This window comes from Phyllobates terribilis, unplaced genomic scaffold (assembly GCF_046119375.1).
Source record: "Phyllobates terribilis strain yellow unplaced genomic scaffold, ASM4611937v1 Scaffold_6__1_contigs__length_29720123, whole genome shotgun sequence".
Classification (NCBI taxonomy): domain Eukaryota; kingdom Metazoa; phylum Chordata; class Amphibia; order Anura; family Dendrobatidae; genus Phyllobates; species Phyllobates terribilis.
Window position 1 is genome coordinate 4,245,777 of NW_027362766.1, and position 13,496 is coordinate 4,259,272.

The following is a 13,496-nucleotide window of genomic DNA, read 5'->3' on the forward strand; positions in this document are numbered from 1 at the left end:
AGTTTCAGTGATTCCAATGACATCATATTCCTTTTCCTGCATTAGTAGTTCCAATTCTCCTTGTTTGTTGCCCATGCTTTGTGCATTTGTATAAAAACATTTTAGTTTGTGATTGGTTTCTCTTCCTCCCATATTTTTATTATTTAAATTGTTTTGTCTTTGTTCTTCCTTTCCACTTCCACGTCGTCTGTGCTCTCCTCTTATTATCCCTCTTGTATTCCTGTGTGTGACGTCGTCTGTGCGCTCCTCTTATTATCCCTCTTGTATTCCTGTGTGTGACGTCGTCTGTGCGCTCCTCTTATTATCCCTCTTGTCTTTCTGTGTGTTACGTTGATTGTGCGCTCCTCTTATTATCCCTCTTGTCTTCCTGTGTGTTACGTCGTCTGTGCACTCCTCTTATTATCCCTCTTGTATTCCTGTGTATGACATAGTCTGTGCGCTCCTCTTATTATCCATCTTGTCTTCCTGTGTGTGGCGTCGTCTGTGCGCTCCTCTTATTATCCCTGTTGTATTCCTGTGTATGACGTCGTCTGTGCGCTCCTCTTATTATCCCTCTTGTATTCCTGTGTGTGACGTCGTCTATGGTCCCTTCTTATTATCCCTCTTGTCTTCCTGTGTATGACGTCGTCTGTGCGCTCCTCTTATTATCCCTCTTGTATTCCTGTGTGTGACGTCGTCTATGGTCTCCTCTTATTATATCTCTTGTATTCCTGTGTGACGTCGTCTGTGCGCTCCTCTTATTATCACTCTTGTATTCCTGTGTGACGTCGTCTGTGCACTCCTCTTATTATCCCTCTTGTATTCCTGTGTGTGACGTCGTCTGTGCGCTCCTCTTATTATCCCTCTTGTATTCCTGTGTGTTACGTCGTCTCTGCTCTCCTCTTATTATCCCTCTTGTATTTCTGTGTATGACGTCGTCTCTGCGCTCCTCTTATTATCCCTCTTGTATTCCTGTGTGTGACGTCGTCTGTGCGCTCTTCTTATTATCCCTCTTGTATTTCTGTGTGACGTCGTCTGTGCTCCTCTTATTATCCCTCTTGTATTCCTGTGTGTGACATCGTCTATGGTCTCCTCTTACTATCCCTCTTGTCTTCCTGTGTGTGACGTCGTCTATGGTCTCCTCTTATTATCCCTCTTGTATTCCTGTGTGTGACGTCGTCTGTGCGCTCCTCTTATTATCCTTCGTGTCTTCCTGTGTGACGTCGTCTGTGCGCTCCTCTTATTATCCCTCTTGTATTTCTGTGTGTGACGTAGTCTGTGCTCCTCTTATTATCCCTCTTGTATTCCTGTGTGTGACGTCGTCTGTGCGCTCCTCTTATTATCCCTTTTGTATTCCTGTGTGACGTCGTCTGTGCGCTCCTCTTATTATCCCTCTTGTATTCCTGTGTATGACGTCGTCTGTGCGCTCCTCTTATTATCCCTCTTGTCTTCCTGTGTGTGACGTCGTCTATGGTCTCCTCTTATTATCCCTCTTGTATTCCTGTGTGTGACGTCATCTGTGCGCTCCTCTTATTATCCCTCTTGTATTCCTTTGTGTGACGTCGTCTGTGCGCTCCTCTTATTATCCCTGTTGTATTCCTGTGTGTGACGTCGTCTGTGCTCTCCTCTTATTGTCCTTCATGTCTCCCTGTGTATGGCGTCGTCTGTGCGCTCCTCTTATTATCCTTCGTGTCTTCCTGTGTGTGATGTCTGTGCGCTCCTCTTATTGTCCTTCATGTCTCCCTGTGTATGGCGTCGTCTGTGCGCTCCTCTTATTATCCCTCTTGTATTCCTGTGTATGACGTCGTCTGTGCGCTCCTCTTATTATCCCTGTTGTATTCCTGTGTGTGACGTCGTCTGTGCTCTCCTCTTATTGTCCTTCATGTCTCCCTGTGTATGGCGTCGTCTGTGCGCTCCTCTTATTATCCTTCGTGTCTTCCTGTGTGTGACGTCGTCTGTGCGCTCCTCTTATTATCCCTCTTGTATTCCTGTGTGTGATGTTAGTCTGTGCTCTCCTCTTATCCTTCTTGTATTCCTGTGTGTGACGTCGTCTGTGCGCTCCTCTTATTATCCCTGGTGTCTCCCTGTGTGTGACGTCGTCTGTGTGCTCCTCTTACTATCACTCTTGTATTCCTGTGTGACGTCGTCTGTGCGCTCCTCTTATTATACCTCTTGTCTTCCTGTGTGTGACGTCGTCTGTGCGCTCCTCTTATTATCCCTTTTGTATTCCTGTGTGACGTCGTCTGTGCGCTCCTCTTATTATCCCTCTTGTATTCCTGTGTATGACGTCGTCTGTGCGCTCCTCTTATTATCCCTCTTGTCTTCCTGTGTGTGACGTCGTCTATGGTCTCCTCTTATTATCCCTGTTGTATTCCTGTGTGTGACGTTGTCTGCGCGCTCCTCTTATTATCCCTCTTGTATTCCTGTGTGACGTCGTCTATGCGCTCCTCTTATTATCCCTCTTGTATTTCTGTGTGACGTCGTCTATGCGCTCCTCTTATTATCCCTCTTGTATTCGTGTGTGTGACATCGTCTATGGTCTCCTCTTATTATCCCTCTTGTCTTCCTGTGTGTGACGTCTTCTGTGCGCTCCTCTTATTATCCCTCTTGTATTCTTGTGTATGACGTCGTCTGTGCATTCCTCTTATTATCCCTCTTGTATTCCTGTGTGTGACGTTGTCTGTGCGCTCCTCTTATTATCCCTCTTGTCTTCCTGTGTGTGACGTCGTCTGTGCGCTCCTCTTATTAACCCTCTTGTATTCCTGTGTATGACGTCGTCTGTGCACTCCTCTTATTATCCCTCTTGTATTCCTGTGTGTGACGTTGTCTGTGCGCTCCTCTTATTATCACTCTTGTATTCCTGTGTGTGACGTCGTCTGTGCGCTCCTCTTATTATCCCTCTTGTATTCCTGTGTGTGACGTTGTCTGTGCGCTCCTCTTATTATCACTCTTGTATTCCTGTGTGTGACGTCGTCTGTGCGCTCCTCTTATTATCCCTCTTGTATTCCTGTGTGACGTTGTCTATGGTCTCCTCTTATTATCCCTCTTGTATTCCTGTGTGTGACGTCGTCTGTGCGCTCCTCTTATTATCACTCTTGTATTCCTGTGTGACGTCGTCTGTGCGCTCCTCTTATTATCCCTCTTGTATTCCTGTGTGTGACGTCGTCTGTGCGCTCCTCTTATTATCCCTCTTGTATTCCTGTGTATGACGTCGTCTGTGCTCTCCTCTTATTATCCCTCTTGTATTACTGTGTGTGACGTCGTCTGTGCGCTCCTCTAATTATCCTTCGTGTCTTCCTGTGTGACGTCGTCTGTGCGCTCCTCTTATTATCCCTCTTGTATTTCTGTGTGACGTCGTCTATGCGCTCCTCTTATTATCCCTCTTGTATTCGTGTGTGTGACATCGTCTATGGTCTCCTCTTATTATCCCTCTTGTCTTCCTGTGTGTGACGTCGTCTGTGCGCTCCTCTTATTATCCCTCTTGTATTCCTGTGTATGACATCGTCTGTGCGCTCCTCTTATTATCCCTCTTGTATTCCTGTGTGTGACGTCGTCTGTGCGCTCCTCTTATTATCCCTCTTGTATTCCTGTGTGACGCTGTCTATGGTCTCCTCTTATTATCCCTCTTGTATTCCTGTGTGTGACGTCGTCTGTGCGCTCCTCTTATTATCCCTCTTGTATTCCTGTGTGTGACGTTGTCTGTGCGCTCCTCTTATTATCCCTCGTGTATTCCTGTGTGTGACGTCGTCTGTGCGCTCCTCTTATTATCCCTTTTGTATTCCTGTGTGACGTCGTCTGTGCGCTCCTCTTATTATCCCTCTTGTATTCCTGTGTATGACGTCGTCTGTGCGCTCCTCTTATTATCCCTCTTGTCTTCCTGTGTGTGACGTCGTCTATGGTCTCCTCTTATTATCCCTCTTGTATTCCTGTGTGTGACGTCATCTGTGCGCTCCTCTTATTATCCCTCTTGTATTCCTTTGTGTGACGTCGTCTGTGCGCTCCTCTTATTATCCCTGTTGTATTCCTGTGTGTGACGTCGTCTGTGCTCTCCTCTTATTGTCCTTCATGTCTCCCTGTGTATGGCGTCGTCTGTGCGCTCCTCTTATTATCCTTCGTGTCTTCCTGTGTGTGATGTCTGTGCGCTCCTCTTATTGTCCTTCATGTCTCCCTGTGTATGGCGTCGTCTGTGCGCTCCTCTTATTATCCCTCTTGTATTCCTGTGTATGACGTCGTCTGTGCGCTCCTCTTATTATCCCTGTTGTATTCCTGTGTGTGACGTCGTCTGTGCTCTCCTCTTATTGTCCTTCATGTCTCCCTGTGTATGGCGTCGTCTGTGCGCTCCTCTTATTATCCTTCGTGTCTTCCTGTGTGTGACGTCGTCTGTGCGCTCCTCTTATTATCCCTCTTGTATTCCTGTGTGTGATGTTAGTCTGTGCTCTCCTCTTATCCTTCTTGTATTCCTGTGTGTGACGTCGTCTGTGCGCTCCTCTTATTATCCCTGGTGTCTCCCTGTGTGTGACGTCGTCTGTGTGCTCCTCTTACTATCACTCTTGTATTCCTGTGTGACGTCGTCTGTGCGCTCCTCTTATTATACCTCTCGTCTTCCTGTGTGTGACGTCGTCTGTGCGCTCCTCTTATTATCCCTTTTGTATTCCTGTGTGACGTCGTCTGTGCGCTCCTCTTATTATCCCTCTTGTATTCCTGTGTATGACGTCGTCTGTGCGCTCCTCTTATTATCCCTCTTGTCTTCCTGTGTGTGACGTCGTCTATGGTCTCCTCTTATTATCCCTCTTGTATTCCTGTGTGTGACGTCATCTGTGCGCTCCTCTTATTATCCCTCTTGTATTCCTGTGTGTGACGTCGTCTGTGCTCTCCTCTTATTATCCCTCTTGTATTCCTGTGTGACGTCGTCTGTGCGCTCCTCTTATTATCCCTCTTGTATTCCTGTGTGTGGCGTCGTCTGTGCTCTCCTCTTATTATCCCTGTTGTATTCCTGTGTGTTACGTCGTCTGTGCGCTCCTCTTATTATCCCTCTTGTCTTCCTGTGTGTTACGTCATCTGTGCGCTCCTCTTATTATCCCTCTTGTATTCCTGTGTGTGACGTCGTCTGTGCGCTCCTCTTATTATCCCTGTTGTATTCCTGTGTGTGACGTCGTCTGTGCTCTCCTCTTATTATCCCTCTTGTATTCCTGTGTGACGTCGTCTGTGCGCTCCTCTTATTATCCCTCTTGTATTCCTGTGTGTGGCGTCGTCTGTGCTCTCCTCTTATTATCCTTCGTGTCTTCCTGTGTGACGTCATCTGTGCGCTCCTCTTATTATCCCTGTTGTATTCCTGTGTGTGGCGTCGTCTGTGCGCTCCTCTTATTATCCCTCTTGTCTTCCTGTGTGTTACGTCGTCTGTGCGCTCCTCTTATTATCCCTCTTGTCTTCCTGTGTGTTACGTCGTCTGTGCGCTCCTCTTATTATCCCTCTTGTATTCCTGTGTGTGGCGTCGTCTGTGCTCTCCTCTTATTATCCTTCGTGTCTTCCTGTGTGACGTCATCTGTGCGCTCCTCTTATTATCCCTGTTGTATTCCTGTGTGTGGCGTCGTCTGTGCGCTCCTCTTATTATCCCTCTTGTCTTCCTGTGTGTTACGTCGTCTGTGCGCTCCTCTTATTATCCCTCTTGTATTCCTGTGTATGACATAGTCTGTGCGCTCCTCTTATTATCCATCTTGTCTTCCTGTGTGTGGCGTCGTCTGTGCGCTCCTCTTATTATCCCTCTTGTATTCCTGTGTGTGACGTAGTCTATGGTCTCTTCTTATTATCCCTCTTGTCTTCCTGTGTATGACGTCGTCTATGGTCTCCTCTTATTATCCCTCTTGTATTTCTGTGTGTGACGTTGTCTGTGCGCTCCTCTTATTATCCCTCTTGTATTCCTGTGTGTGACGTCGTCTATGGTCTCCTCTTATTATATCTCTTGTATTCCTGTGTGACGTCGTCTGTGCGCTCCTCTTATTATCACTCTTGTATTCCTGTGTGACGTCGTCTGTGCGCTCCTCTTATTATCCCTCTTGTATTCCTGTGTGTGACGTCGTCTCTGCGCTCCTCTTATTATCCCTCTTGTATTCCTGTGTGTGACGTCATCTGTGCGCTCCTCTTATTATCCCTCTTGTATTTCTGTGTGACGTCGTCTATGCGCTCCTCTTATTATCCCTCTTGTATTCCTGTGTGTGACATCGTCTATGGTCTCCTCTTATTATCCCTCTTGTATTCCTGTGTGTGACGTCGTCTGTGCGCTCCTCTTATTATCCCTCTTGTATTTCTGTGTGACGTCGTCTATGCGCTCCTCTTATTATCCCTCTTGTATTCCTGTGTGTGACATCGTCTATGGTCTCCTCTTATTATCCCTCTTGTCTTCCTGTGTGTGACGTCGTCTGTGCGCTCCTCTTATTATCCTTCGTGTCTTCCTGTGTGACGTCGTCTGTGCGCTCCTCTTATTATCCCTCTTGTATTTCTGTGTGTGACGTAGTCTGTGCTCCTCTTATTATCCCTCTTGTATTCCTGTGTGTGACGTCGTCTGTGCGCTCCTCTTATTATCCCTCTTGTATTTCTGTGTGACGTCGTCTGTGCGCTCCTCTTATTATCCCTCTTGTATTCCTGTGTGTGACGTCGTCTGTGCGCTCCTCTTATTATCCCTCTTGTATTCCTGTGTATGACGTCGTCTGTGCGCTCCTCTTATTATCCCTCTTGTATTTCTGTGTGACGTCGTCTGTGCGCTCCTCTTATTATCCCTCTTGTATTCCTGTGTGTGACGTTGTCTGTGCGCTCCTCTTATTATCCCTCTTGTATTCCTGTGTGACGTTGTCTATGGTCTCCTCTTATTATCCCTCTTGTATTCCTGTGTGTGACGTCGTCTGTGCGCTCCTCTTATTATCCCTCTTGTATTCCTGTGTGTGACGTCGTCTGTGCGCTCCTCTTATTATCCCTTTTGTATTCCTGTGTGACGTCGTCTGTGCGCTCCTCTTATTATCCCTCTTGTATTCCTGTGTATGACGTCGTCTGTGCGCTCCTCTTATTATCCCTCTTGTCTTCCTGTGTGTGACGTCGTCTATGGTCTCCTCTTATTATCCCTCTTGTATTCCTGTGTATGACGTCGTCTATGGTCTCCTCTTATTATCCCTCTTGTATTCCTGTGTGTGACGTCGTCTGTGCGCTCCTCTTATTATCCCTGTTGTCTTCCTGTGTATGGCGTCGTCTGTGCGCTCCTCTTATTATCCTTCGTGTCTTCCTGTGTATGATGTCGTCTGTGCGCTCCTCTTATTGTCCTTCATGTCTCCCTGTGTGTGATGTTAGTCTGTGCTCTCCTCTTATCCCTCTTGTATTCCTGTGTGTGACGTCGTCTGTGCGCTCCTCTTATTATCCCTGGTGTCTCCCTGTGTGTGACGTCGTCTGTGTGCTCCTCTTACTATCACTCTTGTATTCCTGTGTGACGTCGTCTGTGCGCTCCTCTTATTATCCCTCTTGTCTTCCTGTGTGTGACGTCATCTGTGCGCTCCTCTTATTATCCCTCTTGTATTCCTGTGTGTGACGTCGTCTATGGTCTCCTCTTATTATCCCTCTTGTATTTCTGTGTGTGACGTCGTCTGTGCGCTCCTCTTATTATCCCTCTTGTATTCCTGTGTATGGCGTCGTCTGTGCGCTCCTCTTATTATCCCTCTTGTCTTCCTGTGTGTGACGTCGTCTGTGCGCTCCTCTTATTATCCCTCTTGTATTCCTGTGTGTGACGTCGTCTGTGCGCTCCTCTTATTATCCCTGGTGTCTCCCTGTGTGTGACGTCGTCTGTGCGCTCCTCTTACTATCACTCTTGTATTCCTGTGTGACGTCGTCTGTGCGCTCCTCTTATTATTCCTCTTGTCTTCCTGTGTGTGACGTCGTCTGTGCTCTCCTCTTATTATCCCTCTTGTATTCCTGTGTGTGACGTCGTCTATGGTCTCCTCTTATTATATCTCTTGTATTCCTGTGTGACGTCGTCTGTGCGCTCCTCTTATTATCCCTCTTGTATTACTGTGTGTGACGTCGTCTGTGCGCTCCTCTTATTATCACTCTTGTATTCCTGTGTGACGTCGTCTGTGCGCTCCTCTTATTATCCCTCTTGTATTCCTGTGTGTGACGTCGTCTCTGCGCTCCTCTTATTATCCCTCTTTTATTCCTGTGTATGGCGTCGTCTGTGCGCTCCTCTTATTATCCTTCGTGTCTTCCTGTGTGTGACGTCGTCTGTGCGCTCCTCTTATTATCCCTCTTGTATTTCTGTGTGTGACGTCGTCTGTGCGCTCCTCTTATTATCCCTCTTGTATTTCTGTGTGTGACGTCGTCTGTGCGCTCCTCTTATTATCCCTCTTGTATTACTGTGTGACGTCGTCTGTGCTCTCCGCTTATTATCCCTCTTGTATTTCTGTGTGTGACGTCGTCTGTGCGCTCCTCTTATTATCCCTCTTGTATTCCTGTGTGTGACGTCGTCTGTGCGCTCCTCTTATTATCCCTCTTGTATTTCTGTGTGTGACGTCGTCTGTGCGCTCCTCTTATTATCCCTGTTGTATTCCTGTGCGTGACGTCGTCTGTGGTCTCCTCTTATTATCCCTCTTGTATTCCTGTGTGACGTCGTCTGTGCGCTCCTCTTATTATCCCTCTTGTATTCCTGTGTGACGTCGTCTATGGTCTCCTCTTATTGTCCTTCATGTCTCCCTGTGTATGGCGTCGTCTGTGCTCTCCCCTTATTAAGCCTCGCGTCTCCACAGGGGTGTGACATTTAGAGACCTCTCGGTTGGGATGGCCACAGTGAACTCCATCTGCTCGGTGGATCGATCTGGCGGTGTGACGGTGGTAAGTGATGGTCTGGGAGTTCTGGTGGTCCGGCATGGCTCTATCTCACTTCCCCTCTCCACAAAGGATCACTCGGTCAGCGTTCTGGCGGTGGCGTCCACTATGGCTCATGAGCTGGGTCACAATCTGGGCTTGAATCACGACGTTGCAGATGGGATGTGCGGGCAGCCCAGGATGGGGAAGCAGTGGATAATGGCGCAGTCCACGGGGTGAGTGTGCACCCAGGGGTCTAAGGCACCCAGGGGTGCGCAGCTCTCTGTCTGATGTGCCTGTGTTATTGGTAGGTTCATGCCAGGCCTGGAGTTCAGCAATTGCAGCCTCGAAGGTCTGCTCCACAGTCTGCGCCAAGGGGGAGGAGCCTGTCTGTATAATGTGCCCAACCCGGGCCGCTTGTACGGGAATCCCTTGTGTGGTAACCTGCTGGTGGAGAAGGGTGAAGAGTGCGACTGTGGCCTGCTGCAGGTGAGGAGGGGTCTCCCCACGGCTCATCCTATTAAACCTCTGTGGCCCTGTTTCTCCCTCTCTCCCTCTGTGGCCCTGTTTCTCCCTCTCTCCCTCTGTGGCCCTGTTTCTCCCTCTCTCCCTCTGTGGCCCTGTTTCTCCCTCTCTCCTTCTGTGGCCCTGTTTCTCCCTCCCTCCCTCTGTGGCCCTGTTTCTCCCTCCCTCCCTCTGTGGCCCTGTTTCTCCCTCCCTCCCTCTGTGGCCCTGTTTCTCCCTCCCTCCCTCTGTGGCCCTGTTTCTCCCTCCCTCCCTCTGTGGCCCTGTTTGTCCCTCCCTCCCTCTGTGGCCCTCGCTACTACCACCTTCCTGGCTCCCTCTGTGGCCCTGTCCGTCCCTCCCTTCCTTCCTCTGTGGCCCTGTCTATCCCTCCCTTCCTTCCTCTGTGGCCTTGTCCGTCCCTCCCTTCCTTCCTCTGTGGCCCTGTCCGTCCCTCCCTTCCTTCCTCTGTGGCCCTGTCCGTCCCTCCCTTCCTTCCTCTGTGGCCCTGTCCGTCCCTCCCTTCCTTCCTCTGTGGCCCTGTCCGTCCCTCCCTTCCTTCCTCTGTGGCCCTGTCCGTCCCACCCTTCCTTCCTCTGTGGCCCTGTCCGTCCCACCCTTCCTTCCTCTGTGGCCCTGTCCGTCCCTCCCTTCCTTCCTCTGTGGCCCTGTCCGTCCCTCCCTTCCTTCCTCTGTGGCCCTGTCCGTCCCTCCCTTCCTTCCTCTGTGGCCCTGTCCGTCCCTCCCTTCCTTCCTCTGTGGCCCTGTCCGTCCCTCCCTTCCTTCCTCTGTGGCCCTGTCCGTCCCTCCCTTCCTTCCTCTGTGGCCCTGTCCGTCCCTCCCTTCCTTCCTCTGTGGCCCTGTCCGTCCGTCCCTCCCTTCCTTCCTCTGTGGTCCTGTCCGTCCGTCCCTCCCTTCCTTCCTCTGTGGCCCTGTCCGTCCCTTCCTTCCTTCCTCTGTGGTTGTAACCCTGTCCGTCCCTCCCTTCCTTCCTCTGTGGCTGTGGCCCTGTCCGTCCCTCCCTTCCTTCCTCTGTGGCCCTGTCCGTCCCTCCCTTCCTTCCTCTGTGGCCCTGTTCGTCCCTCCCTTCCTTCCTTCCTCTGTGGCCCTGTCCGTCCCTCCCTTCCTTCCTCTGTGGCCCTGTCCGTCCCTCTCTGCCTTCCTTCCTCTGTGGCCCTGTCCGTCCCTCTCTGCCTTCCTTCCTCTGTGGCCCTGTCCGTCCCTCTCTGCCTTCCTTCCTCTGTGGCCCTGTCCGTCCGTCCCTCCTTTGTCCCGTGGCCCTGTCCGTCCCTCCTTTGTCCCGTGGCCCTGTTCGTCCCGTGGCCCTGTTCGTCCCGTGGCCCTGTCCGTCCCGTGGCCCTGTCCGTCCCGTGGCCCTGTCCGTCCCTCCTTTGTCCCGTGGCCCTGTCCGTCCCTCCTTTGTCCCGTGGCCCTGTCCGTCCCTCCTTTGTCCCGTGGCCCTGTCCGTCTCTCCTTTGTCCCGTGGCCCTGTCCGTCTCTCCTTTGTCCCGTGGCCCTGTCCGTCCCTCCTTTGTCCCGTGGCCCTGTCCGTCCCTCCTTTGTCCCGTGGCCCTGTCCGTCCCTCCTTTGTCTCGTGGCCCTGTCCGTCCCTCCTTTGTCCCGTGGCCCTGTCCCTCTCTCCTTCCTTTGTCCCGTGGCCCTGTCCCTCTCTCCCTCCCTCTGTGGCCCTGTCCCTCTCTCCCTCCCTCTGTGGCCCTGTGCCTCTCTCCCTCCCTCTGTGGCCCTGTCCCTCCCTCCCTCCCTCCCTCTGTGGCCCTGTCCCTCCCTCCCTCCCTCCCTCTGTGGCCCCATCCGTTCCTCCCTCCCTCCCTATGTGGCCCCGTCCGTCCCTCTGTGGCTGTGGCCCTGTCCGTCCCTCTGTGGCCCTGTCCCTCCCTCCCTCTGTGGCCCTGTCCCTCCCTCCCTCTGTGGCCCTGTCCCTCCCTCCCTCTGTGGCCCTGTCCCTCCCTCCCTCTGTGGCCCTGTCCGTCCCTCCCTCTGTGGCCCTGTCCCTCCCTCCCTCCCTCTGTGGCCCTGTCCCTCCCTCCCTCCCTCTGTGGCCCTGTCCCTCCCTCTGTGGCCCTGTCCCTCCCTCCCTCTGTGGCCCTTGCTACAACCTCCTCCCTGGCTCCCTCTCTGGCCTTCCCACCCTGTCTGCTGTCCATAGCTTGTGTGATCGGTGCCCGCAGGACTGCGTAGACCCGTGCTGTAACGCCAGTAGCTGCCGTCTGGTGCCCGGGGCTGAGTGCGCCTCGGACGGCTTGTGCTGTGAGCAGTGTAAGGTAAGCCGCCATCCCTCTTCTATGGGTTGAACATGTCCGTGCCCGGGTCGCGGTGACTAGTGTCATGTCACTGCTCTCCGTAGGTGAAGCCCCCAGGGACTGTGTGTCGGCCGGCATGGGGGGAGTGCGATCTCTCCGAGTACTGCAATGGGACATCTCCCCACTGCCCCGCCAATGTCTATCTACAGGACGGAGAACCCTGTGCCACTGGAGGGGCGCACTGCTACCAAGGGGAGTGCCGAAGTCTCCAGAAACAGTGCCAGGATCTGTGGGGCGCGGGTAAGGATAAGGAGAATTGGGGGTTCACGGCTGGAGGGCTGTGGAGGATGATGGGCGTACTCTTCCTGCAGGGTCGTCTCCGGCGCCTGCTTCCTGCTTTGCTGAAGTGAATGTGAGAGGAGATAAATATGGAAACTGTGGCCGGACGCCTGCTGGTTCCTACCTGCCCTGCGCCTCTAGGTATGCCCGCCCAATGCATGTCCCCGCAGTACCTGACAGCAGGTGATCGCCCGCAGCTCATCCGTGCGTCTCCGCAGGAACCTCCTCTGTGGCAGCATTCAGTGTGTCGGTGGTAGACATCGCCCCCTGCTGGGTGCCAGTGCGGAGATCCTTCTCATCAAGCTCTCGGTGAATGGGACGGAGATCTCGTGTCGGGGCACCTACATTAATCTGGGGGATGATGTGTGGGACTCTGTTCTGGTGAAGGCTGGCACGGTCTGCGGCCCAGGAAGGGTAAGTACAGACCAGTGTACCATGCTGGGCAGTGCCAGCTACAAAGGTCAAGGGAAACCAGAGAATGGTCTGGAGGGTCCTTACTGCTCTCCCCCTGTGATGTCCGCTCTGTCCGTCCTCTCATCACTGACCTCCCGCTGCTCCTCTTCTAGGTTTGTATTAATCAGCAGTGCCGAGATTCTGCAGAACTGAAGGTCCAGGCTTGCCGGAGCCGATGTGGTGGACACGGGGTGAGAGTTGGCGGTGCCTCGTGTATTACCTCCTGTCAATGGCCACTGTCGTCAATCCACCCTCCCCTCTGTCACCATCTATCACTGGCCGCCCTCCTCTTTTCTCCCTCTCCATGTCATTTTCCACCCCCTTGTCCATCCCTCTCCCTTGCACGTCACCTTCCACCGTTGTGTTTTCCCCGTGTCACCTTCCGTCCTTGTCAGTCCCCTCGAGTCACTGTTCATTTTCTCCTTGTCAATTCCTGTCTTAGGTCATCCTTACCCGTTCTCACACCCTCGCATGTGCCTCCCCTTGTCACGTTTTTCCTGTCACCTTCCGTCCCTCCTTACGGCTGCCCTCATCTGTCCCCCTGGTCCCTCCTTACGGCTGCCCTCATCCGTCCCCCTCGTCCCTCCTTACGGCTGCCCTCATCCGTCCCCCTCGTCCTTCCTTACGGCTGCCCTCATCCATCCCCCTCGTCCCTCCTTACGGCTGCCCTCATCCATACCCCTCTTCCCTCCTTACGGCTGCCCTCGTCCGTCCCCCTCTTCCCTCCTTACAGCTGCCCTCATCCGTCCCCCTCTTCCCTCCTTACGGCTGCCTCATCCGTCCCCCTCGTCCCTCCTTACGGCTACCCTGATCCGTCCCCCTCGTCCCTCCTTACGGCTGCCCTCATCCGTCCCCCTCGTCCCTCCTTACGGCTGCCCTCATCCGTCCCCCTCGTCCCTCCTTACGGCTGCCCTCATCCGTCCCCCTCGTCCCTCCTTACGGCTGCCCTCATCCGCCCCCCTCGTCCCTCCTTACGGCTGCCTTCATCCGTCCCCCTCGTCCCTCCTTACGGCTGCCCTCATCAGTCCCCCTCGTCCCTCCTTACGGCTGCCTTCATCCGTCCCCCTCGTCCCTCCTTACGGCTGCCCTCATCTGTCCCCCTTGTCCCTCCTGGCCGCCTTCATC

At 52.8% G+C, this 13,496-nt stretch overlaps 1 protein-coding gene across 5 annotated transcripts in view; it reads left to right on the forward strand.

The window, feature by feature from the left end:
* ADAM15 (ADAM metallopeptidase domain 15) overlaps nt 1-13,496 on the forward strand; it is a 97,271-nt gene that overhangs the window by 15,340 nt on the left and 68,435 nt on the right. For all 5 annotated transcript variants that reach the window (XM_073637299.1, XM_073637300.1, XM_073637301.1 and 2 more), the window contains 8 exons: nt 8,757-8,841; nt 8,908-9,050; nt 9,126-9,303; nt 11,508-11,600; nt 11,684-11,879; nt 11,951-12,059; nt 12,137-12,332; nt 12,485-12,562. In XM_073637299.1, coding sequence (XP_073493400.1) covers nt 8,757-8,841; nt 8,908-9,050; nt 9,126-9,303; nt 11,508-11,600; nt 11,684-11,879; nt 11,951-12,059; nt 12,137-12,332; nt 12,485-12,562 — 1,078 coding nt within the window. The remainder of the gene's footprint in view (nt 1-8,756; nt 8,842-8,907; nt 9,051-9,125; nt 9,304-11,507; nt 11,601-11,683; nt 11,880-11,950; nt 12,060-12,136; nt 12,333-12,484; nt 12,563-13,496) is intronic.